This window comes from Prionailurus bengalensis, chromosome E4, assembly GCF_016509475.1.
Source record: "Prionailurus bengalensis isolate Pbe53 chromosome E4, Fcat_Pben_1.1_paternal_pri, whole genome shotgun sequence".
Lineage (NCBI taxonomy): Eukaryota > Metazoa > Chordata > Mammalia > Carnivora > Felidae > Prionailurus > Prionailurus bengalensis.
In genome coordinates this window covers 68,281,701-68,308,739 of record NC_057360.1, presented here as the reverse complement: position 1 = coordinate 68,308,739, position 27,039 = coordinate 68,281,701, and the positions used below count along the sequence as shown (strand labels likewise).

General features: G+C 61.3%; 1 protein-coding gene across 1 annotated transcript in view; it reads right to left on the bottom strand.

The window, feature by feature from the left end:
- Positions 1 to 27,039, bottom strand: part of KCNN3 (potassium calcium-activated channel subfamily N member 3) — a 114,918-nt gene that overhangs the window by 7,782 nt on the left and 80,097 nt on the right. The window contains exons 5-6 of the mRNA XM_043569005.1: positions 12,279 to 12,420; positions 6,417 to 6,527 (exon numbers count right to left, since the gene is read on the bottom strand). Of these exons, the coding sequence (XP_043424940.1) occupies positions 6,417 to 6,527; positions 12,279 to 12,420 (253 nt within the window). The remainder of the gene's footprint in view (positions 1 to 6,416; positions 6,528 to 12,278; positions 12,421 to 27,039) is intronic.

Here is a 27,039-nt window from a genome sequence, read left to right as displayed (position 1 = left end):
ACCTCGCCCAGACCCCAGGACGCGGCGTGGGACACAGGGCGTGAGGGCTGGAGTCACACGGCCGGCTGGCGGCACAGCCAGGCCCGAGGAGGACGTGAGGTTCCACGTGGTCTGAGGAAAAGACCTGACCAGACTTCGTCTCCACACAAACAACCCTAGTTCCCGTTTTCCAGGATCACGGGATTGGAAAAGCCTTCGCACCTTTATTGTGTTTTTTCTACTCCTCGGGGCCCTCGCTTAAGCCACATAACAGAGCAGGGGGGCAGGCCCGCGCCTCACTTCAGCCCAGGTCTCGGCTGGACAAGCACAGCACCGCCCGGGCAGCTGAGCACGCGGCCACGTCGTGTGAGCTGGAGCCCCCGGTGCACTCGGGAAGGTGACGCGAAACGCGAGCCTTGGTGCCGGCTCTGAAATTAACTGCCAACAAAAAGCCTGGCACAAAGCTAAGCGCCTCGATATCTGCGAAAGAAGAAACGGGCTCTTAGCCGCTCCGCGCCCTCCCAGGCTCACGGTCAATGCTACTCGACCAGGGCCCCCCCTTGGTCACCCGGTTGAGCTCTGCCGACACCACTGGGGTGTGAGCGGTCGAGGTCGTGTGCCCCTCCTGGGGTCCGCCGCGCTGCTGGGAAGGGGGGACCGGGGACCCTCTGAGCTCTCCTGGCGGGCAGGGCCGCCAGGGCCGGAAGGTCGCCTGGGGCTGGGGGTGGGGGCGGGGGCGGGAAGGGTCAGGGCCCCGAGGAGGGCTGGGCAAGGCCGGCCGCCATCAGGGCCCCAGGGCTGGGTAGCGGAGGCCTGCCCGCACGCGGCAGGCTGGCTCCAAACGGACGAACACACGCGCTGGCTGGGAGGCCACACACCGTCTACCCCGGAGGACGGACTCGGTGGCCTACGAGCTTCAGGGGCGGCTCTGAGGCCGCCGGGCCCTGGGCCAGGAAGCCATCCGACCAAGGTCTCGCAGAGAGTAGCACAGCTGATGTTTACCCAGCTCACTGTGTGCCAGGCTCTGTGCTAAGCACCTCGTGTTTACACGGTTTCCTTCACCCTCAGGAAAGCCTCGCCGGTGCCTGGAGTTACCGTGTGCTCTTTGGCCGTGCTGCCGAGTGGCCTTCACACAACACGCGATGAGCGCCTGTCCTGGCGGCGAGGACACCGGGGTCCTGCCCTCGAGAGGCACACGATCGTGCCGAGACAGCGCACGGCTGGTCCTGTCAGGTAGTGAGGGCGAGAGGCAGCACGGGGCAGCGCTCAGAGGGTGACGGCGGTGCTGCGGGTCTGTGTCCAGGACACGGGGAGCCACCGGGCCACCGGGCCCTTCAACGCACAGTGGCTCTGCCTCTGTCCACCCACGGCCCACCCACTGAATGTGAGCTCCCTCCCCGCCCCCACCTCCACCCCCAACCCAAGGAAACGTCACCAAACACACTTGTCTGTTCCCTGAGCTCTTGGCTGCATCACCCGGGGCAGCGGCTTGCTCCCCGCACCCTCCACCCCCCACCAATGCCCCGGCTGCCTGCCGCTCAGCCCCTCGGAGGGTTGTCAGCTGCAGGAGGACCAAGGGGACAGCCTCGGACAGGCACCTTTCCTGGCCCCCGTGCCTCCAGCAACCTCGGGGAGCCCCCAGTGACCCTCCAGGGAAGGAATCGCCAGCCCATTAGCTGCCGGAATGGTCCCCGGTGGGGAGGGTGGTCCACCTGAGGCTGGAGAGGGGACGGGAGAGGGGACGGGAGAGGAAACAGGGCAGGCCTGGCAGACGCGTTCGAGGAGCTGCCCAGGTTGGATTTAGATGAACAGAGGACATCACGGGTCGCCCCGTCTTCAGGCACTTGTCGAAGGCCTCTGTTAGCACTGGAAGAGAGGGTCTCGCCCTCCCCACCTGCCAACCCCCCCCCCCTCCCTTGCCCTCACCCCCACAGCCTCCCCGCCGGCTTCCTTTCCTCTGTCCACCCGCCCAGTCCTGCCCCGAGTCCTTGCCAGGCTTCACGGTCCACACCCAGGGGCCAGCCTCAGTGCTGGGAAGGCGGCTCAGCTCGGCCCCTTGGCTGGCAGGAGCGGGGGCGGGTGGTCCTGTGGTTCCAAGTTAGTCCGAAGCTCCTTGCTCCGAGTGCCAGGGTGATGGATGGTGCTTAATTCCACAGGGACTTCAGCGTGGAGCTCGGCCTGGGTGCAGGCACGCGGGTTTCTCTCCCGCAGGCCTGGGCCCTAACCGCCGTGCCAAGTGGCCGGTAACTGACTGCTCTGAGAAGCCCACGGGTTATGGCCTGCAGCCCTGGTTAAGGCCCTGCGAGCTGCAGGTGATCCACAGGCCCTTTCTGGGGAGGGTTAGTATTCTCACAACTGGTCAATTGATTACTTGGTAAGGTTTTAAGAGATTAAGACCTGTTATGAGTAAACTTTTGAATTAACCTGCTGGAAGAAAGGGTTTTTCCAGCAGGATTGTGATACAACTTTTACATATGCTCATAATGAAAAAAGAGTTTTCTTTAGCACTGATCAGTAGATACCGGGGTTACTCAGGGTTTTGAGCGGGGGTGGGGGTGATATGTTCAGAGCTGAGTCTTGGAGCCTAAGGGGACCCACACAGCGCAGGAAGCCCGGGGCCAGGGAGGTTCACGAAGCGGGGAGGGCAGCAAGGACCTGTGTCGGTTCTGAGCGTGGTGCGCGGGGTGCCCGGGGGCCAGTGTGCGGGGACAGCCGTGGCCAGATGGAATCCAGGCTCGGGAAGCCCTGTGGGGTCCAGGGCAGAGAGGCAGAGACACTGCTAAGTTTCCAGGCCTGGAGACCAGGGTGGTCAGGAGAAGGAACTAGCATAGGAAAGATGCGGGCTTGGCTTTGATCTTACTCGTCGACTTCGTGGGGAGATGTATTTAGACAAAGTATCTGTCACAGCAAGGGCAGGGAGACACAGTCCTCAGCCAGTGGCACACGCCGTGGTCCGACGTGGACAGTCGACGTGCGGACAGGACGCCTCCTGCCCACGGTGCTCCTCAAGCCGTGTGTCCCCGGGGAATGTGCCCAACGAGCAGAGGTGCTCTTTGAGGGTGGGCGGGGACCGCCCGTGACCCACTGTGGTGTCCCCGGAGCACGGAGGGTGGTGGCCCACGGGGGACTGATGACAGGTATGTTCAGTCGCACGGAACAGAGAGACGGGGACTCGTAGCACTGAGCAGGAGGAAAGCTGTGCGCGTCTCTGTGCGCATCACACGTATATGGTCTGGCAGCCCAGGGCTGCTGCGGCGAGGTCGCTGTGGGCAGGTCTGATTTTTTTGGTTTTAATTTACATCCAAGTTAGTTAGCATATGGTGCAACGGTGATTTCAGGAGTAGATTCCTTAGTGCCCCTCCCCCATTTAGCCCATCCCCCAAGCCCTCCCGTAACCCTCAGTTTGTTCTCCAGATTTGAGTCTCTTCTGTTTTGTCCCCCTCCCTGTTTTTATATTCTTTTTGTTTCCCTTCCCTTATGTTCCTCTGTTTTGGCTCTTACAGTCCTCAGATGAGTGAAGTCATATGATTTTTGTCTTTCTCTGACTAATTTCACTTAGCTAATTTCACTAATAATAGCCTCCAGTTCCATCCACGTAGCTGCAAATGGCAAGATTTCATTCTTTTTGATTGCCGAGTAATACTCCATCGTACACATCTTCTTTATCCATTCATCCTTCGATGGACATTTGGGCTCTTTCCGTCGTTTGGCTGTTGTCGACAGCGCTGCTGTAAACGTGGGGGTGCATGTGTCCCTTCGAAACAGCCCACCTGTATCCCGTGGAGAAATGCCTAGCAGTGCAATTGCTGGGTCGTAGGGTAGTTCTATTTTTAGTTTTTTGAGGAACCTCCATCCTGTTTTCCAGAGTGGCTGCACCAGTCTGCATTCCCACCAACAATTCAAAAGAGATCCTCTCTCTCCACATCCTCGCCAACATCTGTTGTTGCCTGAGGTGTTACTGTTAGCCATTCTGACAGGGGTGAGGTGGTATCTCACTGTGGTTTTGATTTGTGTTTCCCTGATGATGAGTGAAGTTGAGCATTTTTTCATGTGTCGGTTGGCCGTCTGGATGTCTTCTTTGGAGAAGTCTATTCATGTCTTTTGCCCATTTCTTCACTGGATTATTTGTTTTTCAGGTGTTGAGTTTGAGAAGTTCTTTATAGATTTTGGATTCTAACCCTTTATCTGCTATGTTGTTTACAAACATCTTCTCCCATTCTGTCGGTTGCCTTTTAGTTTTGCTGATTGTTTCCTTCGCTGTGCAGGAGCTTTTTATTTTGATAAGGTCCCAGGAGTTCATTTTTGCTTTTGTTTCCCTTTGACTTTTTAAAATATTTATTTTTGAGAGAGAGAGAGAGAGAGAGACAGAGTGCGAGCAGGGGAGGGGCAGAGAGAAGGAAGACGCAGAATGAAGCAGGCTCCAGGCTCTGAGCCGTCAACACAGAGCCTGACGCGGGGCCCGAACCCACAAACCACGAAATCATGACCTGAGCCGAAGTCGGACGCTTAACTGACTGAGCCACCCAGGCGCCCCGAGAAGGTCTGACTGCACTAAATGCAGGAAGACATTGCCACCAGAGTTGACAAGTTATACAAATGACTGAACAGCCATGGATTCAGGCAAACCAGAAACTGGGTTCCTACCCTGTGCTGCCATTGGCTCCTCCCACCTCTGCGTCTTGCTCTGAGGCTCGGGCAGGTGTCAGAGGAGGGGAGCTGGGCTCTCCGAAAGTGGGTCAAGGTGAGCAGAGGCCAGGGCTGGCCAAGCGCACCGGCACCTTCCTGCCAAGCAAGGTTTGGAGAAGAGCCTCCGGAAGGCCTGGTCCCTCCAGCTTTGAAAATCCTCGCTCTGAAAGAGGGGCCCCTTCGCCGTGTTTGCTTCTCTGGGAAGAGATTAGACGTTCAAGGGACATTTCAACGGACTTAAGTGTTCTCAGAGAAGCGAGCCCTACTTCTCAAAAAGTAAGTGGCCTCGAGGAGGATTTACGGAGCGTCTTGGAAGGGTGGAAGCTGGCCACCACAGTCTGCGCTCGCACACTCAGACCGCAGGACGGTCGTTTATTTTCCCGCCGTATGAAGGTGCTGGCTCTCTGAGTAGCCTGAGACAAGGAGCACGGAGCAGACCGGAGGAGACGGAGACGGTAAGGAAGCAGCTCCTGAGAAGGGTTCGAGGCCAGCTGTCCTGCCCCTCTCTCGCGCGCCGGATCGTTCGTAGGGGAGCCGCCAGGGCGCCTGTGGCCAGGTGCTCCAGTGGCTTAGCTGACCTGCTCAGTCGGCACCCAGCCGGGCCTTGTGTGCACGTGCCGGGGCTGGCATCTGGGAAACCCACTCAGAAACCCGCTGGGAACGGCCCTCAGCGCTGCCGTCTTGAAGGTAAATTGTGTTTTCTCTTGTGCAGTGGACAGTCTGGGCCACGCCGTGCCACGTTCAACCATCCGCATGTCAACGCTAGGCTATTTGCCCGGACCCGTTCCTTTCCACATCTGTGGAGGCTCTTTGAAGAATCCGATACATGTAAATCAAAGACCAAACAGTCAAACCCCATCGATTATTCTGCTGAGCATGCAGACGCCTCAGCACCCTCATGTGCTCCCGCGGCCTCCCCAGCACTGGCCGTCCAGTGGCCGGCCGGGTCCCTCACACTTTCACTGCCGCGGCTGTCATCACAGGGTCCTGCGGAAGGCCTGCCACAGCGGCCAGGTCCCCAGCACAGGCTCTGATGCCCTCTCGGCTCAGGGACAGGACAGCCTCACAAGACATCCTCTTGCTGACCTGTGTCTTGCCTGCAGCTCTAGAGAGTTCTAGAGAGTTCTCCATAAGAGCTGTCGTTAGGAAACGGCTCCCACCTTGCTTGTGAGCGGTTGTCCGGGAAGGACCCATCTTGTCCCTCCCACGGGGCCGTCCCCTTGCCTGACGATCTGGCGGGCCTTCTGCGGCCGACCCCTCCCCCCGTTCCCGCCTCCAGATTTCCTCCTCCTTAACCGCCAGTGAGGAGATGGCCCAGAAACCCCAGAAGGGGGCTGGGTGATGACGTTTAGAAACGTGGGCTCTGCTGCGATGGTCGTCTTTAATGATTTTGTAGAAAGAAGTGCATTTAGATACATTTCCAATATCGTTTTTCAGACCCAACTGCCCTTCCTACTGTGAACATATCTGAGCCTGAACGAAAACGCTGCCTCGTGCTGAGCGGTTAGTTCAGCGCCGCCGGGAGAGGGCGCGGGCGACGCCACCGGGTGCCGCAGAGTCGACCGTGCCTGCACCGCGCACCGTGACCCGCTGGGAGACGGGAGCCCCTGTGTGGAGGCCGCGGGCTGGGCTCTGGGCTCCCTCGACCCCCGGTGGAGAGTGTGACCCGACCTACATCGCAGGACCGTTTGCCTGCGGCTCGCTGCCACGCGGGTCGGAGTCCCCCCGAGTCGCGGACGGCGCTGTTTTACCCGTTTGGTGAGCTGAGTGTCCATCATGAAGTTGTGCACGTGCTTCTCCGCCTTGGTGAGCTCCAACTTCCGGGCCACCACGGCCACCACGAGGGCAGTGCAGCCCGCACCCTGTGGGGCGACAGCAAGGGGCGGGGGAGGGCACGTGAGCACAAGGCAAGTGCAGGCAGGAGACGGGAGGGACCCCCCTTCGCGCCCACTGCGGGGGTCCTGGGAGTGGACGGGCACCTGGAGCCTTCCGGGGCCCCGAATGCCACCCTCGGGAGGGGCCCGCCAGCCTCTTGGCTTGGCCGAAGGGCTCACCTCCGGGTGCCCGAATCTTCCCACAACCAGCCAGTTCCTAACGGAGCAGGGCGGGGCTGAGGCTCCGGGGACAGTCCCCGGTCATCGGCAAGGCTTTGCGGACACCAGGCCCGCTCTCCGGCTTGCTTACACACGCCCAGCGCCAGCCCCAGACCGGGGCCAGGGGAGAAGACCACGCCTACGCCAGAGGGGGGCCAGCTTCACTGCCCTGGAGACTTTCCCTGGAACCATCCAACAAAGAGACAGCGCAGCCCCAGGCGGCACCCCACGGCTGTGCTCGGCCCGCACTGGGGTCCTTCTGCCCAGAGGCCCCGGCTGCGACGCGGCGCCGGGACTGGCCCTGTCTCCCTCCCACCAGAGGCTCCTCGGGCCCACGCTGTGGAGACACAGCAACACTCCTGCTCCGACCAGGGCTTAAGGGAACCCCCAGACGCCCTCAGTCCTTCCCGGACCAACGTTCTCACTCTGCGGGGCGGACGGGGGTCCCAGAGCCCCCTCCTCGAGCCCTCGGCCGCGTAAGTGACAGTCTGGGGAATCAGCACACCCTGGTGCCCTCCCTTGTCCTCCTGGTGAATCTGAGTCCTGTGCAGTGTCTGTCCCAACCCACCTGCCAGCTCGGGGACAGGGAGGTTTATCCTCTGCTCATCCTTCTGCCCTGCCCTGCTCATGCCCTACCCCAGCCTTGCCCCTGCCCCTGCCCCAGCCATGCCCCTGCTCTATCCCGCACAATGGCCTCACGGGAAGAGAGGAGCAGTCTGGCCCTCTAGATGCGACACTATTTGCCCCGAGCCCGGTTTAGCACTTAGAGGTGGCAGGACTGAAAGGCTCCATCCTTGATGTTTTCGGCTCATCGGTCTAAGTTAGAAATAGAAATGAACGCTTTAGGAGGCACGTAACCAGTACCGCAGCTGGGAGGGGTGTCCATGGCGAGCCCCCTCCCCTCCGTGGGCAGCGAGGCCTGTGCGAGGCTTTGGCTGAAGGACCGGTGCGTTCCCCGGCTTTTCACAGTGTCCCCACTGGATGGTCTCATGTTGCTCGGTACATTTGGAGCCACCATTTCCAGCACGACCAACTGGAAAGGCCTGGGTCTGCGAACCCTCCTTTCTGACCTTGTTTTCCTTTTGTTCAGGGATGGCTGTGTGTTCTTGGCATCTGTGACTTGCAGAAGACCGTGCCCACTTTTCAAAGGATGTGTATGGGCACTTGGGCAGCCTGGTCTAATGCTGTAATTGATTTAGCCAAGCCTCCAAACGCAAAAAATAGCTTCAAAGAAGCTGTCCTGGGGGGAAGCTGTGCTCCACTCCCTTCAACCAGACCGCGTATAATCCCTCTCCTTTATACGGGGTTCCAAACGTACTCTGGGCCGACAGTCCAAACACAGGGACTTATCACAGCGTTCAAAACGGACATTAGATGGAGAGGGCTCTCCCTAGGCTCCGTTCTCCCTCACCTCCCGGGGTCAGCTCCGCTTCAGTCGCCCCTGAGAGCTGGGGGCAGAAGACGCCTGAGGAGGGGGCCCCCGCTCATCGTGTAGCTTTGGGGATTTCATCAAAACAGTCACTCCAGCACCATCCTGGATTTACAGGGTCCGAAAAGAGGGCCCCGGCTCTCGCCATGGCCCACAGCCCAGCTGGTTAGATGCAGGGGCTTCTAGTTAGAAGTTAGAGTGTTTTAACGAATATACAACTAAGATAAGTTTCTGCATGGAGACAGTAAGGTGGATTGGATTACATTTTCAATTTCTTTTCACTTAAAGATGCCAGGACTTCCTTGTGGATATTTCTCTGGAGGATGCCAGGTTCTTAACCTCTAATTCTAACCTGAGTACAGAAGCAGAGAATACTCTCAACTTTTTTTTTTCTTTTGGAAAACCCATCCTCTGGATGTAATCAGGGGAGTCGCTAATCACGAAGCCTCGCTTGATCATTTCCATGAAAAGACAACCTGGTAAAGATGGGGTCAGACATCAGCAGCCTCTGGAAAGTGGAGGGCTGAGTGCTGAAATGCACACTGCTGTCCCCCGCGCAGTGTGTGTGAGAGAGGTGGAGAGACAGGCAGAGAGGAGGAGGGGAAGAGGGAGGAGGAGGGGGAGGAGGGGGAGCAGAGAGGGAAGGGAAGGGAGGGGAGGGGAGGGGAGGGGAGGGGAGGGGTGCAGAGAGAGAGGTTGCTGGAGCAGAGACCAGACAGGGAACACTGGAGCTGCATCCTGAAGCAGCTGGCGGGGGGCGGGGGGCGGGGGCGGAGGGGGGGAGTGGAAGGAAGGAAGGGAAAGGGAAGAGGGAAGAAGAGGGAGAGACGATGATGGGGGTGAGTGAGGCAGGAGGGGCAGGGAGGTGAGGCTGGAGTCAGGAGGTAACGGTCAGCTGGCCCTCTGGTGAAGAAGACTGGTGACGGGAGCCCCTCCTGACGCTGTGTTTGCCAGTAAGCTGTCTAGTGATCACCTATGTTCCCGCCGGGGCAGTGAGCCCTTCTCCAGGTCAGGTGCCCGGGGGCGGGGCCGCGTTGGGAGATGGAGGGGCAGGATGGCGTGGGATGGAGAGGACGAAGTGGCTGCTGGCGTGACCTCCACAGGGTCACCCTGGGGAGCAAATCCATGACTGAGCCCTCGCCTTCAGACGTGCCAAGTCCAGAGTCACAAGTGACACCGGCTGGGCTCCTGGGTCTCCCCGGGCCAGCTCCTACCCCCGAGGGAGGGGCGGGAGGGCAGGGTCCACCTGGACAGTGTGTGGTGAGCAGGCCCACAGGAGCGGCCCATGAGGGTGAAACTGCCAACTCATCCCTACATCTGGGCCCAGAGACCAGTGTCCTCCTCACCGGTCCCCCCTCCGGAGTCCGGAGTCCTCCTCACCGGTCCCCCCTCCGGAGTCTGGAGTCCTCCTCACCGGTCCCCCCTCCGGAGACCGGAGTCCTCCTCACCGGTCCCCCCTCCGGAGTCCGGAGTCCTCCGCACCGGTCCCCCCTCCGGAGTCCGGAGTCCTCCGCACCGGTCCCCCCTCCGGAGACCGGAGTCCTCCTCACCGGTCCCCCCTCCGGAGTCCGGAGTCCTCCGCACCGGTACCCCCTCCGGAGTCCGGAGTCCTCCTCACCGGTCCTCCCTCTCCTTGATTCCAAGAAACGCTTTCCAGCTGCAAAACCTCAGAATCTGGAAAAACCAGCGTCCAAGGGGGAAAGGATGAAGTGTCCTTAACTAAAGAAGCATAAACTAAAACGAGGCGTAAATTACGGTGACGGTGATGAATGGGGAAATCCAGCCCGGAGGGTTTACGCTGTCTCTACAGCAGACTCCACCCGACAACTAAAACCACGGCAGTTGGTTTGGAAGCAAGGTGTCTCAGGGAGAGGCTTGTCTTCTCAAACTGATGGGAGGCAGATGCGCCTCTGAGCCCCCCCCCCCCCAGGTTCAGAGAGCATCTCTCCCGAGGCCTTGGGGGAGACTCAGCGTCCCCAGCAGACATCCCACAGCTTTGTCTCCGTGTCCCGAACTCAGGAAGGGCCCACGGGGCGGGTGTGGCTCGGCTGCACCGAAATGGGGCTCCTGCGGCGTGGTCTGGGCCCCGGGCTCCCCCGACACCCCACACCCCGCAGCCAAGAGGCTTCCAAAGCACCGCCTCCCGGGTGTTGCCATTTCCAGTTCTGGTGGCTAAGTACCGACAGCTTTCTCTCTGCACTGTCACCAGCTCGTGACGTTCTCGGAGGAGAGATGCTGGACTTTGACAGACCTGCTTCTGTGGCTGAAGCCCCTCAAACACTCCGGTCCGTGCCAACCACCGCAGGTCGTTCAGACCACGGAGCACCTGGCTTAATGGGTGATAATTACCCCCTTTCTAGGATCGCCAAGAGAAAACAATGATTAAGACTATTTACAGCCGCAGCACACAAACCCATCCTCCCCCCTCCCCCCCAGGCCCCGCAGTGTCCATGGTAACCAGGCGGGAAGCCCTACCTGTCCTTGGGAAGTACCCGAGGGGGGGGTGCTGGGAGGCTGGGGGAGGGGAGGGAGGACGGCTCAGAAACCCCAGCAAGAATGACTCAGCTAGAAAAGGGCCACTAGGGCTCCCTCGTCTGACCCCAGAGGGAGGCAGTGGACGTTAACGGGGGCCATGGCCCTTGACCATACAGCCCCTCCCCCCCCCGGCCCCTGCACCCGGAGAGGGAGACGTTTTGAACAAAAGAGAAGATGAAGGGCCTGAGCTGTGTTGTTCATGCGGGAGAGGATACGGGCCTCCCTCACCCGCTTGCTGCCCCGGCTTCAACCACCCCTCCCCGCACAGGGACACAGCCCTGTGCCCCGGAGCCGAGGACCCCACCCCGAGGAGGAGGCTGCTGGCAGGGGCCCAGGGTCCTGGGGAGCACATGCCTGGAGCCTGGGGGAAGCTGCCCACGATGCGCTCCGGGGGCACAGCCACACAGAGCCCCGCCCCCACCCCTCAACCCCCCCAGCCCCCCCCCCAGTCGAGCCTCTAAGACGCCAAGGCTTCGGCCTTCAGGCCGCGTGTCACTAGGTGCTGGAGGGAGGCCATTGCCTGGTTTCTGGTGGCAGCTGGAGTTAGGCCAGACTCCTACCGCCCGATGGACGGGGGGCGGGGGGGGGGTGGGGATGGGAGGGGATCGTTCTGAGGTCTCGCTCACCCGGGATTCACACAGCAGGTGCTAAGCCCCCTCCCCCCCCCAGGGGCCGTAGCCGACTTGCTAATGTGCGCCCCCGCCAGGCCTCCATGGGAAGGAGCTGCAGGGGCACGGCATGTCTAGGCAGGTGCGGCCGCTCAGGGCCACCGACCCTAGACCCTCCTCTGCTCCCAGGGGCCCGAACTCAGCGGCCTGGCGTCCGAGATCGGTGCTAGAAGGTCAGGTCGGGGGGGGGGGGGCGGCCCCCACCCTGGTGAGAATTGAGCACCCTTTATGCTGCAAACGGGGATGAATGAAGTCTGAGGAGCACCAAGAGGGAAGGCCCCCCCCCACCGTGTGGGGTTGTGGGGGGGCCCCGGCACCTAGAACTGCAGGCCTGTGCGCGCTCACACCCCCGAGGCCACCCCAGGCTTCCCTGCAGCCTTCTCCTCGGAGCCTTGGGGGTCCTCTCCTGAAGAGAGGTCACTGAGCGGTGGTCCTGGGCCACAGCTGCAGGTGTCATGCGGCCAGCGGGAGGCGGTGGCGGTGGCCGGCCGCACACCGACCCGGGACACGGGCCTCTCGTGGCCAGGTCAGCGCCCGCCCCGGATCCCCGCTCTGGGAGTTCCAGTGACGGTCCCTCGGACGTGGCGCTCAGTCTGTGGGGCCCGAGGGCCCTGTCGCTTATGGCCGCGGGGTGGTGCCGGTGGGGGCACGGGGGTGGGGGCCAGACCCAGGCCAGCCCAGCCCAGCCCACCTGGGGGGCCGTGGAGAGGCCACGGCGGCCCGGGACGAGGAGCTCTGACTGTGCTAGAAAAGGAAACTGAGCCGAGAAGCACCTTCCTGGCCGTGTGCGGGGAGGGGGCGCCCAGCAGCCGTCCTGCCCGGAGGACCCCTCCGGCGCTCTCACGGCGTTTGCAGGTGGGGAGGGCGACGGGCGGGCCAGGTACTCACCATGATGCCGGTGAGAAGGCAGACGCCCTTCCCACAGTACGTGTGTGGGACCATGTCCCCGTAACCGATGGAGAGGAAGGTGATGGAGATGAGCCACATGGCACCCAGGAAGTTACTGGTCACGTCCTGCTGGTCGTGGTACCTGCCGGGGGCGGGGGCGGGGGGGAGACAGCACTTAGTGGAAGGAAGTGCCAGCCCCGGACGCAGAGGCCGCGGGCGAACCCGGACGGGGACGGACTGGGCGTTGGCTGAGGTGGACCCAGCGGTGCTGGTGACGGAAGGTGCCACGACTCTGCCAGCCCGGGCCCCGCCCCCGCCCCCGCCCCTGCCCTGACCCTGTCCCCCGCCCCGGCTTGGTCCCAGAGGCCGCGCTGGCCGTGAGTGCACCGTAGACGCCCTTCGAGTGTCGATAAAATAGCTTCGGATGAAATCATGCGACAGTGAAATTCAGACGTTCCCTTCCAAGTCGACAGCCTGAGCGGACGTGGACGTGACTGATCCGAAATGATGGCTCCCGAGCAGGGGAGAATGTCAAACCCACCAAACACATTTAGCAATCTCCTGTAAGGCTGACGGGTCCTGAAGAACCGGCCCGTCACCGCTGTCGGGAGGGGCGCCCTGGGGGCTGTTTCCAGGGGACACTGGGGTCCCCGCAGAGGGATGGTCTCTCTTCTGGGCTGGACGGGGCTCTTGGCTCCCCTGCCCGGGGAGGAACCGGCTGGAAGGACGCGGCCACCACCCCCCTGCCCGGTGCCGAGGGCGCCCCACCCTCTCCCTCCCTGCTCTCACCCCCAGACACCGGAGCCCCTGTGTGCTGGCTCCGTGACAAGTACGGACAAGTAGTGAAACACAAAGATGAGCGAGCGGGACACGGCCTGCCCTCAGGGCTCTCGGCTCAGGGGACGGCCAGTGAGGACTTTCGCAGAACTGGGTAGACAGGGCGCTTGAGTGACAGGAGGGAAAGGGCAGTGACCTTGACCCCAACACCGGCAGGTTAGTCAGAGGACGGAGCCCCCAGGCAGGCCGGGAGGAGGGGGGTTCAGGCAGAGGGAGCGCCCTTATGAAAGCCGGGGCTCGGCTGGGGCATGGCAGGTGCACCCGGGGAGGCGGGGCAGGTGAAGATATTCCCCGCCCCAGGTGCCACCCCACCCCCAGTCAGGCTCCCCCTCGCGTCCCCTCGAGTCCCCTCTGTCCCTTCCACTCCTGTATGCTGCTCTCGGGGGAGCCGTGGAGGCAGACCCCGGCTCTCAGGGCCTGTCCTGGGGTCACCAGTCCGTCCTGAAGAAGTCTTGGGTCAGGTCTGAGAACGGCAAGGTTGGGGCGCAGGGTGGAGAGGAGGTGAGCCGGCGGCCTTGGGCTTGGCTCACCTGGCTTCAAGCCCCACCTCCACACCAAGAGGCTCTGTGCTGTGGGCAAGCGACTTAACCTCTGTGACCCCGTTTCCCTATCTGCTGACAGGAGGGCCAGTGACCAGGAGCACCAGCAGCCCAGGGCTCCGCCCAGGACGCGGGCACTCAGTGTGGGCAATGGTCACTGTCGGGGGTGGGGAGGGGGGACAGGTGTCGTCACCCTGAGAAACTACCCACAGCATGACAGAGGCAGGGACGAGGACAGCAGGGGAGCGAGGAGACCTTTGTGAGAGTCTTGAAGTCTGAGCTGCAGACGTAATTGACAGGAAGGCATCGGCTGCAAGTTCTTGGACACAGAAGGGACACGAGACACTGGTGTCCAAGGAGGACTGTTCCAGCAGCTGCCCGCAAGCCTGAGGAAAGACAGCAAGCCCCGGGCACGAGACCTGCTGGAAAGTGTGCAGGTGCCCGGGGAGGAGCAGTGGAGAGCCTCCACCGCCAACCGCGGGTCTGGACTGGATTTGTAGCCTGTCTCCCGAGTGCGTTACTGGCCCCTGGGTCTTCACAGCCTGCCTCTCTGCAAATCCGATGCTTCAACTAGCGTTGCTGGCTGCTCGGCGGCCTCGGGACCCGGGCCTTTCTACTCGCACACGAGTGGTTACGAGAGAAAGAAATTAGAGTCCAGGTTGGGACTCAGTATTAGCAACAGCTAGCTGTCTTTTTGTCACCTTGATGTCTGACTTACTGTTTTATTTCTCTCTACACTCTCTTTATGTTCTTGTGGGTTTCTTCTTCATTCACAAATACAGTTGCACGGGAGCTGGCCGTGTGTGCTGCAGAGGGAGGCAGGTCTTGAGGACGCCATTCGCACACCGCCCGCCAGACTGGAGTGCTGTTCCCTCCGGGGAGGGGGGGAGCACAAGGACGTCCCACTGCCCCACGCGGCTCAGCAGGCGGGAGGCCGTGGGTGGGGCCTGAGGGCGGTGGGTGTGGGGACCAAGCTGTCTCCAAACCCACTCACCATCTCACAGTGGTTTATGCCTGTCACCAGCCTGCATAGTCATGTCTTGCCAGTGTTTGCAACAGAGAATTTTTCAGAGCCGTGTTTTGCTCTAAAGGCTAGGGAGGAAAAGGTGTCTTTTTTTCTAAGGACAGTTATTATAGTTATCCGTTTATCGTCAGGGTGTGCTATGGTTTTCCCTTTCTACTACTATGAAACGGGTGACAGACACAGGGACCATGTAACAGCTGGTTGCAACTTAAACGCACACACCGTTGCCCTCCGTAGACCCTCCACGCAGGCAGACGACCGGGGTCCCCAGAAATCTAAGGACAGTTGTGAACATGAAAGACACAGACCGAATCAGTTGACAGAGAAGCAGGACTCTCGACCACATACGGACCGTGGCGGAGAAGAGCTCGTGGGGAAAACCCTATAACCAAGGTGAGGGAGACAGACTCTGGCCCCAGGAGACACGGGTCAGTGCCACACAAGGGGGTCTTTCTGGAAGGGCTGGGGGTCAATGGAGGGGTCTCCCAAAAGGCAGGAAAAGACAGAGATGAAAATACGAGCAAATCACGGAGTCTGTCTACCAATTCAGATAAGAATAGTTTCAGAAAAAGAACTGGAAAAAAAAAGAGAAGGAGGAGAGAAGTCACCGTTAAGGAAATTAAAATAATGTTTTTCCAGAATCAAAGAACATAAGTTTCTAGATCAAGGGCCCCCTGTCCCCAGCACAGTACACGAAAAGACTCACATTCAGGTGCATTATTGTGAAATTTCATAAAACCAGGGGAAAGAAGAGAGGCTATGGAGCTTCCAGAGTTAAGAGAGAGAGGGAGGCAGAGAGAAGAAGAGAGAGGGAGGGATGGAGGGAGGGAGGGAGAGGGAAGGAGGGAGGGAAAGAGGAGGGAGAGGTCAAATGTGATGAATCAGAAATCAGAGTAACTTTGGACTCTGACAGCAACCCTGGGAGCCAGCAGTCCATGAAATAAAGGCTTCAAAATTCCAAAGGGAAATTATTTCCGAACCAGCCAAGGTGTCAGTTAAGTCAGAAGGTGGAGGGAGGACACTTTCAGATGTGCAAGAACCTCAAACATCTGTCTCCTCTGCACCTGTCACTGGAGGCCACAGGAAGCTGCGTGTCACCCAAAGAAAGGAGGAACCCCCGGACCGAGGAAGCGAGGCCCTCCAGGAGGGAGGCCCAGGGGGCCGGTGGTGGGTGGTCCTTGGATGCGGCCGAGCGCCAGGCCTGGAGGGCCACCCGCCCTGGCTAGAGCAGGCCAGAGGCTCTGGGAGACATCTCTCCAAGACGCTGCCCAAGAAGTTAAAATCGATGGAAAACCGAACGTGTCCTGGGAAGTTGGACGGCTGCCAGAATGTGGAGCTCACTTCGTGATAAACACATACAAGGAGCGGGGCAAACGGACTAACGTGGTCGTTACCCGGGAGACACAAAAAGACCTGCAGGAAAGGAGCCGCCATCCTTCGCTACAGGCCCAGCTGTGAAGAGTCCGGGGAGTGCTGGCCGGACGAGCAGAAGGCTGCGCAGGAGGGGGTGTGGGCGGGCGAGGGGCTGTGTCCTCATCCCCCACCTGGGGGGCCAGTGGGCGCACAACTGAAGTTTGGGAAAGCAGCAGCACACGCATGTTACTCGCAGACGTGGAGGCCCACCCTGGCACGAAGGAGCACAGGAGGGCAGAGGGCTCCCTCTGGAGAGATGCTCCCTCAGGAGGAATGCTCCCTCTGAGGGGTGCTCCCTCTGGAGAGATGCTCCCTTGGGGGGAGTGCTCCCCCTGGAAGATGCTCCCTCGGGGGAGTGCTCCCTCTGGAGAGAGGCTCCCTGGGGAGGAGTGCTCCCTCTGAGGGGTGCTCCCTCTGGAGAGATGCTCCCTCTGGAGAAATGCTCCCTTGGGAGGAATGCTCCCTCTGGAGGAGTGCTCCCTCAGGGTAATGCTCCTTCCGGAGGAGTGCTCCCTGGGGGAGTGCTCCCCCTGGAGAGATGCTCCCTTGGGAGGAATGCTCCCTCTGAGGGGGGCTCCCTCTGGAGAGATGCTCCCTCTGGAGAGATGCTCCCTTGGGAGGAGTGCTCCCTCTGGATGAGTGCTCCCTGGGGGGAGTGCTCCCCCTGGAGAGATGCTCCCCCCGGAAGAGTGCTCCCTCTGGAGAGATGCTCCCTTGGGGGAGTGCTCCCTCCGGAGGAGTGCTCCCTCTGGATAGGTGCTCCCTCCGGAGGAGTGCTCTCTCTGGAGAAGGGTAAATGGGAAGATCGGGGGCAGGGCAGCAAATAGCACAGAACAACGGACTCTAAGCGTATCCTTGCATAACTTCCATAATATTGAACACAGAACCAAACCTAAGAGAAAGACCCCAAAAATACGCTAATGTAAAATTCAGTTGGGAAGCCTAGAAACAAAATAAGCGTCCCTGAGCTCACTGCAACCTGCCTGCTGGATGGCCTCATGTGCTCTTTGTGTTTGGGCACCGCAGCCGCCGGGGCACAAGCTTCCTGCATCTTTCCGCACAGGTATAGACACCTGGACACCGTGTGGTCTAGCTGTGCCTGCTTCCGGGCGCCACAGGGATGAAATCGCACCCCAGGAGTGTGGTCACAGCCTCAGACACGGTCCCCTGCCTCCTCCACGTACTTTTGTAATCCCCTCCTCCGAGAGTGGGCTGGCCCTGGCGACTGGTCTCTGACAGACAGAACACGGCGGAAGCGATGGGCCATCAGCTCTGAAATCCAGCTATAAAAAACACCACAGCCTCTGTGCCGAGCGACCCGAACCTTGTTCTCTTTGGGATCGCTCCCGTCCGGGGGAAGCCACTGGCCGTGCCGTGAGGTGACCCTACGGAGAGGCCCGCCTGGTGAGGGGTCACAGCATGCCCACAACGGGGTGAGCAAGCTTGGAAGCAGAGACCCTCTAACCCGAGCCTTGAGAGGAGACCGCAGTCTGGGGGGCAGTTTGACTGCAATCTCACGAGAAACCCGAGCCGAGGTGCCTGCTCAGGCTGCCCCCGAATTCCTGACCCTTAGCAACTGTGACGTCGGCAACATCTGCCGTCTCAAGCTGCTGAATTATGGGGCAACTTGTTATGCAGCGACAGATAACTGATATGGTGAACTTCTATGGACTGCCTTTTCCCCTCCCACCCGGGCCCCTCCCAACGGGACCCCCCACCCCCAGCCTCTCCCACCCTGGAGTCCTCCCACTGGGAATCCTTTCCCTGGGGCCCCTCCCACCAGGACCCCCTCTTCCTGGGACCCTCTCGCGGAGGCAGTGGCACGCACGTCTCCGCCGGCGGTTTTCTGGGTGGACTTTTGCCAAACGTGGAAGATTCGGGACGCGGGCCTGGGGTCACACGTGGACGTGGCCTCGCTGACAGGCGGGAGGGACTCAGGCGAGAAGGCCCAGCTCAGCCTTCCCGGGCGAGCAGCTCTCCTCCGTCCGGTCTCCTCCTCCCCTGTGGTGCCGAGGCGTCCGGCCAGCCTCTCCGGTTTGCCCACGGAGGCGGCAGCCGGGGGACCCAGCCGCCAGTCCACTTGCTTCACGACGGGTGCCGTCGCCCTCTCCGAACGGCTCTGAAACGGGAAACCAGCTGGCTCATCTGGCAAACCCTTCTGAGTCAGTTTCTCTACTCGCAATGTTTTCTTCCTTTGTGTTAAAAAATATTTCCGTGTTTCCTGATTTGGAAATGTTTAATAAAAAGCACGAAACCGGAGAAAAACAGTATGTTTGGAAGAAGCACTGGACCGTGGCAAGTGTGCGTTTGGCGGTGTGGGGAGGCGGTGGCCGCGGGCCAGGCCCTGTGTCCCTCCCCCCACCCTTCCGACGTTCCTTCCGGAGCCTCTGCGCTCGGCCTTCTCCCTCGTCCCCCGTCTCCCCCTCCTCTGACCCGCACCCCCAATCTCTCCTCTCCTCTTTCCCGGTCACTGACTCAGTCGGTCTCTCACCCTCCCCCTGCCGGGAGGCCCCCTTCGTTTCCTTCAGCTCAGGTGCACTTACTCTGCAAACCTGGACTGTGTCCCTACGGGGCGGCCGGACACCGAGGGCCTGCGACGAACGGACACAGGTCTTTTCCCCCGGCGATCTTGTGTCCACGGACCCAACGGGCACCTCCCACCCTCGGACACCAGCCCCAGCCTGGGGCTTCGCCAAGGGGAAAGGGCAGGTCAGCTGACTTGCCCGCCCGCCCCGCCCCGGGGCCCTCCTCCTCCTCCTGCCATCTCCCACCTGCGGGCAGTAAACACCACCATGCGGCCACACGGGGACACCTGGCCTCCGCTGGCTCCCCCACACCCCGCACTCGCTGCCCGTCCCAGCCACGCCCCCAGCGGCACCCACCTGCAGCACTGCCTCAGTGTCCCCAGCCGGCCTCCTTGCTCCAACCCGTGCCCCACTCGGTCGCCAGGCAAGTCTTCCCCAAACACAAGATCCTCCCTGCTTCGTACCCGCCGTGGCTCCCACTGGCCGAGGGTGGGGAGGAGGGCGACCTCGGCGTGCACGCTCTGGGCTACAACAACTGTCGGTCCGGAACCTGCAGTGGCTGAACACCTGATGCTCGTGAACAGCCCACGTTTTGCGTCGGGGAACGTACAAAGCTTGCCCCTATGACAACCTCGCTTTGCTCTCTTGTGCTCTGATTCGCCTTGTCCTTGGGCAAGGAAGCGGGGGGACCCTATAAACCGGGGACCGCCTAGGTTGGGTTTCTCCTGTGTCGCCGGAGTAAGAGAAACAAATAAGGTTGGGAGCAGTGGCTTTGGTACAGGATTGAGTCCAAACTCCGCCTGGCGAAAGAGGCTGGGCCCACCGACGCTCCAAGCCTCTCGCGGATGCCCTGGCAAGCATCTGCTGGGCACGTCTCCCACCCCATACCACCCCCTGCCCACTACTGGGCCCCTCTCCACCCCATACCCACCCCCCCGCCCACCACTGGATCCCTCTCCCACCCCATACCGCCCTCCACCCCCACTGCTGGGCCCCTCTCCCACCCCATACCGGCCCCTGCCCCCACTGCTGGGCCCCTCTCCCACCCCATACCGGCCCCCCCCACTGCTGGGCCCCTCTCCCACCCCATACCGGCCCCCCCCCCCACTGCTGGGCCCCTTCCCACCCCATACCGGCCCCCGCCCCCACTGCTGGGCCCCTCTCCCACCCCATACCGGCCCCCCCCCACTGCTGGGCCCCTCTCCCACCCCATACCGGCCCCCGCCCCCACTGCTGGGCCCCTCTCCCACCCCATACCGCCCCCCCCCCATTGCTGGGCCCCTCTCCCACCCCATACCGGCCCCCGCCCCCACTGCTGGGCCCCTCTCCCACCCCATACCGGCCCCCCCCCACTGCTGGGCCCCTCTCCCACCCCATACCGCCCCCCCCCATTGCTGGGCCCCTCTCCCACCCCATACCGGCCCCCGCCCCCACTGCTGGGCCCCTCTCCCACCCCATACCGGCCCCCCCCACTGCTGGGCCCCTCTCCCACCCCATACCGGCCCCCCCCCCCACTGCTGGGCCCCTTCCCACCCCATACCGGCCCCCGCCCCCACTGCTGGGCCCCTCTCCCACCCCATACCGGCCCCCCCCCACTGCTGGGCCCCTCTCCCACCCCATACCGGCCCCCCCCCCACTGCTGGGCCCCTCTCCCACCCCATACTGGCCCCCCCCACTGCTGGGCCCCTCTCCCATCCCATACCGGCCCCCTCCACTGCTGGGCCCCTCTCCCACCCCATACTGGACCCCTCCCATGCTGGGCTTCACTCACTCTGGCCCCTTGGGCCCAGGAAGTCGCCTCCTCCAGAAAGCCGTCCCGGATCAGGTGCCCTCCACAGAGCTGCCTCCCCCCCCCACCCCCCACTTCTCCGTGACGGGAGCTGACGGTGTGCTCACCCCTGGGCTTGCCCTCCTGCATGGCCTCCCGCCCTCCCCCCTCTCACAGCTGCCACCCTTGGCTTTTGTTCAGCACCACGGACCCCAGGGCCATGTGTGAGCTGTTTTCTCCCGGTCTGGCCTGTTCCCGCCATCCGCCATCCGTCGTGGAGCTGACCTGGGGGCCACGTTCTCAGCTTTCCACGTACAGACAGAGCGGCCCAGTGGCTGGGGTTCTTGGGGAGGGTCTCCTCAGAGACCGCTCATCTCGCAGTGTCTCTGGGACTCTCTCTGCCAGGTGGGCAGGCTGCACATCCACTCTGCTTCACAAGGTAACAACGGCCTTTACCACGCGCCACGTGGGCCGGCCTTTACGCGCATCGTGTTCATGGCAACAAGATTAGGATGGCCACGTGCTGTGGTCTTGAACTGGAAACCCAGGCTCAGCCGTGCTAGGGAACTTGCGCAGGATAAAACACCCGCCACGCGACAGAGCCCCCGTGTGAGCTTGGGTCTGGCCCCTCTTGGCCGTTTCATGCCTCTGAGGAAGGGGAGGCTCAGAGGGCTTGATTGGAGAGACTGTGGGGATCCGGCCTTTCTCAGGCATCTCATCCTGGATCCGCATGAGCTGCCTTCACAGGGGGTGAGCCAACGCCAGGGCCGCCCTGCTCAGCTGGCTAGGCTGCACACTGTGCAACTCCATGGAATGCCGTTCCCGGAGACTTCAGTGTGCACGGGGCCCCCTGGAGGGCAATGCCCCGTAGGCGGTGGTCCTGGCTGGAGCCTCAGAGGGAAGAAGGGAGGCTTTGTCCTCTCACTTATGACTTCCAAAGAGAACTAAAGGCAGGCAGCTCCCCAGGTGAACAGACGCTGTGGCGGTGCCTGGGCAGGGTTGTGTGGGAGGGAGGTGGAGACCACCCCGGGGACCAAAAACAAAGAGGAAGAAGATGGAAGAAAGTCCCGGAAAGAAGTTTTCTCCTTGCTGTTTCCCAGCGCAGTGAGGCTTCCTGGTCAGGGCGTAGAGCCCTGTGTGCACAGCCTCCCCCTGCCACGGGAGGAGTGGGCCCCCGGGAGGGGGCAGCGTGGCTGCGGGGCCTTCCCTGACCATTAGCGGTCTCTGCACGTGGAGTGTGGCTGCCTCTGGCCTCTTCCCACAGGCCTGGGCACCCGGGGGGCATGTGTCCCCGGACTGCGGGGGATGGGCTCTGACTAGGTGAAGAGTGACAAGTCTGGGGGAGGCCGGGTCCCAGGGGCTGCTCCAGGCCCACCTATCCCACAGCCAAACCACCCAGACCGTGGTTCACATGACTACATGGAAAATTCTGGAACACATCAGAAGTCATGCTAATTCAGAAGCTCAGTACCATGTGAGGAAGAATGGAGAGGGCCAGCACGCACCCAACTTTCCCTGCTGGGGTGGCGGGGGGTGGGGGTGGCGGGGCGCTTTCCTACCGGAGGAATTTGTGAGTCTCCGTAGCTGGCGTGCCCCAGCATCCTGGACAGCAACAGCCGGAAGGAAAGGCTCCCAGCCAGGGCCTGGGCCGAGGGTCTCACGCCCTCCTGACTCATCTCCCTGTCCCGGGAGCAGGAGGGGACACAGCTGGGGCCAGACCACCCTCCGCATCCCGACTCCTTTTTCCCGCCTCTTGAACTGAGACATTCTTGCTGGAGGAGGGCAAGGGGCATGAGATGGCCCGGGGAGACCCCTTCTCGCTTTCAGGGTCCGCAGGGCATGGTGTCAGGTCACCCTGTCGCTGACCTCTGAGAACGGGCCCAGCCAGCTCCTTCCCCGGCTGCCTCAAGGGGCCGCGTGGGGAGACACAGATTCGCAGGAGGCTTGCCCTAAACTGACCCAGTGGTGACAAGTGTCCCGAGGAGCACGGAGATGGCTGCCCTGAGGGTCTCTGCCCACGGAACAGGCTCCTCCAAGGGTACGTTAGCCCAGAGGCCAGGACTCTCTCAGGAAGGGACACACAGATGTACGGTCAGGACCTGGGCAGGGGACTTTGCCCCTGGGAGTCACAGCCTTGGGGTTACCCCTAACGCAGCGAACCCCTTCCTTCTAGGTAAAGTGACGGAGGCCGGAGAGGGGCACGCTGGGGCCTGTGCCCTCAACCCCCGGCCGCCTCTTTCGGCCTGAGCCACCAGCCATGTGGGCACCGTGGTGGTTGCCCCAGGAGAGGACCCAGCTGGGGGCTCAGACTCCAGTTTGCTGTGGGACCCTGGGCCTGGGCTTCCTTACCCGTAAATGGGAGGATTTGGCCAAACGAGCCCAGAACCCCTTCCAGCCCAACGGTGGAGGTTTCTTTGATCGCACTCAGCCCCCCACCCCGCCCCTGCCCAGTCTCTGGGGAGCCTGCGGCTGGGCACGGACCACAGACACAAGCAGCCTTGCCCCAGCACCGCCCCCTCTGCAAACCAAGGGGCTCCAAGTTCCACGGAGCCTCTGCCGGCCCCCGGCCGAGACCTCAGTCCCCTGAATACAGGAGGTCCCGGCAACGGGGCAGGAGAGGGTGGGCCGGTGCCACGGCTGGGCTCGGGCCGCCACGCGGGCCCCTTCCTCCGCCTGTCGCCCAGCGAGCCCCCGACCCCTTCACCCCGGCACCCGGCCCCGCTCTGCTTTACAGGAAGTAGCATCACAGAAGATGTTCATGACGCGCTGCCAGGAAACAAGCCTGCCCGGAAACTACAGCCCACTCTGCCCCTTCACTGGCCAAGACCCCAGAGGAGGGAGCGTCCGAAGCAGACAAGAAGCTGGGGACAGGCAGAGCCCAGGAACTGCAGACAAGGCCACACAGCTGTCTGAGTGCCAGGAAGCAAACAGATGCGGAGGAAAGTCTGGCCCACCCAAACGAGGGAGACACAGGAGGCGCGGAGGGAAGGCCTCCTGAATTTATTTTTGGGTCAGATCTGTCCTGATTAGCTTCGGGGCTGCTGGCGGTAATGAAAGTGATGGTGACGGCCCCCGGGGTGAGCACGTATCTGCTTTTACCTGGCGAGTGGTTTCATGAAACGCATCCTGAGCAACGGAACCACCGTCCAGAGACTGCAGGAGACAGAAGGACCCCACTGCCAACGTCGTCACCCGCTCACCCAAACACAGGTTTGTCGGACCGTTAGCTCGAGGGGCCCTGGGCCCTGGGGTCTCGGAGCTCTGATGGGTCAGGGAGGGCCAGGCTGGAAGTGCCCAGGCCGGGAGGCACCCGGGAGCCGGAGGACCCCGGAGGGAGGCCCGTAGGTGCATCGGCCTCTCGGGGCGGGTACCCACACGGCTGTGAACAGGAAGACAGGTTCCCCATGCGCTCGCCTCCTACAAGTGCCGGCACTCAGGTGGACGTTCTCTTAGGGACTCGCCTTCCGCTGGGGAGAAGCAATCGAGGAAGCTCATAGGGCGGCCGAGGCCCCCCGCCGCCCTGGGCCCGTTTCTCTCAGTGCTGGAGAAAACACTGGAAGAGATTACCTCAAGGGAGATGGGGAGGATGTGTGCACATAACCAGCACGTGACAAACGGCTCCCTCCCTCCCCCGGGCTTGAGGTGACCCTCGCCTGGGGCTTCCGAGACCCCGGCCCAGAGCCCCACCGGCCCTTGGGCCTAACTTGGCCACAGCGACCGTGTGGCAAGCTCAGGAGGGCACCGTCTAATTTCCGAAATGACGAAAGCCTCGAGACACGCTGCTCCCTAAATAAGACCCGCACTTTAAATTACACACAAGAACAAAACAAATTACGGGTGCTGGTAACTGAGGGGAGTGCTCGCACACACTAAGCTTGACAAGGTGATTACAAAGCTGGACCCAGTTACCCAGACTCACGTTTCCTTAACTCTGTAAGCCTGACGACGTAGTGTTCACGTCATTACTTCTGACCTGCACTTTCCCGAAGACCGTCTGCCCCCCGCCCCACGCTGAGGCGTGGCCCCGAGGGCCATGTACCTGAGAGCGGGAAGTGGCTTCCCGCTGGACCTCGGTGCTCTTCACGGCACCGTCAGCGTCGGCCTAGGGGCCAGACAGCACGTCCCCAGACGACCAGAGGACTTCACAGCCCGAACTGAAGAAAGACTACATGTGCTTCGCCCATTTTTCTCTTTCTCCCTTGGCCCCAACACACTCACGTGAGACACCCCTCCCCATTTAACACCCCGAGAGCCCTGCAGCAGGCAGTCGGGACCCCAGGGCGCCAGGCCTCCCCGCCCCGCAGGTCGGGGGACGGGACGGGTCACTGAGCCTGGCTGAGCTGTCGGGCCCTAATGCCCCAGAAGGGGACTGGGGCTCTACCTGTCTGCTCCCTTCCCAGGGCGGCCCGGAAGCAGCAGACCCGGGTCCTGGATTTCATGGTCTCCCCGCTTTTCACCTCCTCCTCTCGGAGCTTCATGACCCCGTGCAGGAGGCAAGACAGCTTGAAGCTCCAACCTGCAGATCAGAACGAGGCCCGGGGAAGGAAGGGGACTGGCTGGGGTCTGACTTCACGAAGGGCAAGTTACTCGTCCAAGGTGGCACAGCCAGTCCCCTATCAGGGCTCGGCTTTGAGTCTGGGCTTTCTGACTTTTTGCCACCGCTTTCGATTCTGGACGCAGTAGACTTACATGTAGGAATGCAAGGTGCTATTACGATCTTTGCTAATGTTACTGAACTTGAACCAAGCTGGTTTCATCACAGGTGGTCTAGGTGGGACTGCAGGGGCCCTGGACACTAAAGGGACTGCGACCCCGAGGGAGCAGTGCAAGGTTTTCAGGGGTAAGAGACGTCCCCGTGGGAGTACAGGCTGACACCACACACGCTACCCCTACGGCCGCGTGCGAGGCGCCAGGGCTGTGGCCGGGCGAGGTGGCGGGCAGAGAGGATCTGAGAGACATTACAGAGTAGGAATAGCAGTCCGATGCCTGAATACAGAGTGAGAGTGCGGGCAGCGTGAACGGTTGTGAGCCCCGGAGGAACTTATGACCCAGCAGCCCTTCTCCCCTTCTTCGTCAGTAAAAGAACCCAGGAATGAGCAAGGACTATCGATAATAAAAACTATATTTTTCCATCCGTGTAACCGACCACTGGATGTGAATGAAAACGACCAGGACAAGTCTTTAAAGGGAGAGCACACATCTTATTTTGTCCCTTCCTCCCTCCTGCAGGCTAGAAGGTAAGTGGGATGGCTGGAGCTCCAGCAGCCTTCTTGAACTATGAGGAAGAAACCATGCCCGAGGGCTGGCAGGGCCACAAGACAGAAGGAGCCTGGGTCGCTGATGCTATGGAGCACCATACCTGCTCTGGACTGACCAAGTCTTCTTTTGCATAACAAAGAAACTTCTATTTTGTTTAAGCTGCTATTATTCTGAGTTTCCTGTCACTTGCAGTCAAAAGCTAGTGCTCACTGATAAAGCTCCTGAGAAAAAGAAGACAGAAACAGAGAAGCAGAAAGCAGTAACAGGCCGTACGCTGATTCTGAACATGGACTTGATGTACGGGACACCGGCTTGTGAGAAAACGCATGTGAATCGGCCTGGATGCACACGGGGCGTCTGAGCGCTCTCCTGCCAGGGCCCCACCTCCCCTCCCGGCCACAGCAAAGTGGCTCCCTCCCTACTTCCGGCTTCCTCTCCAGGCAGGTGCCGGACCCATGTTCTTAGAACGAACCAGACCGTGTTACTCTTCTAGGTAAGAATCTTCAGAGGCTTCCCTCCGCCCTTGGCTTCCATGCCCTAGCACCGCCCAAGGCCCCCACCGTGGGCGTCCCGCCCCCTCTGTAGCTCAGGCCACGGCCACACGTCCGTCCGTCTTCTGTCCTTCTGGTGACTCCGCGCACCGCGCCCTTTGCCGGCGCAGAGCCTCTGTACGTGCCGTTCCCTCTTCTTGGACGGCCTGCCCGCTTGGTCTGTAAACGGCTCAGCCGTTCTCTGCTGACGCATGACCTCTCCAGAGCAACCTTCCAGGCACGTCCCGGCTGAGCAGGATGTGGCTGTCCAACCCCATTACTTAAAAAAAAAAAAAAAAATATTGCAACCTTGTGTTTAACTTCTTCACAGCACGTAGCCTAGATGTGAAATCGCTCATCTGGTCCCCGTTACCAGCTTTCCCTGGTAAACTATAAGCCCCGTGAGGGGAAAAACCGTGTGTTTTGTCTTCTAAGGTGTATTTAACCCCTAACACAGTGCCTGGTGAGTAGCTGGACCCAATATGACGAATAACACCATTATTTAGCAAGCCGTTCGCACTAAAGCATCCTGCTCTGGGAGGCCGGGGCATTCCCGAGCTGGTAGGCAGGTCTCTGGGGCGGGCACGACGGCGGGCACGACAGACGATGTCCAGTCCAGGGAAGCAGATCTGGCAGAGGAAGAGACGGTCCAGAAAGCAGGGGAGGAGACCCCAACCCTCGGCACTCAGGCCGCTGGCCGGATAACTACAGCTTTCATCACGGAGACGACCAAGGGGGAGCGACGGACCCCAGGCTGGACGCCCGCCCCTGCTAAGGCTGGGAGCAGGACACGAGCCTCTGGACGCCGTGAGCCCCACCAGATCCCCACGTGGTTTAGCGGTCTCCCGGCCTGACCCTCAGCTGTG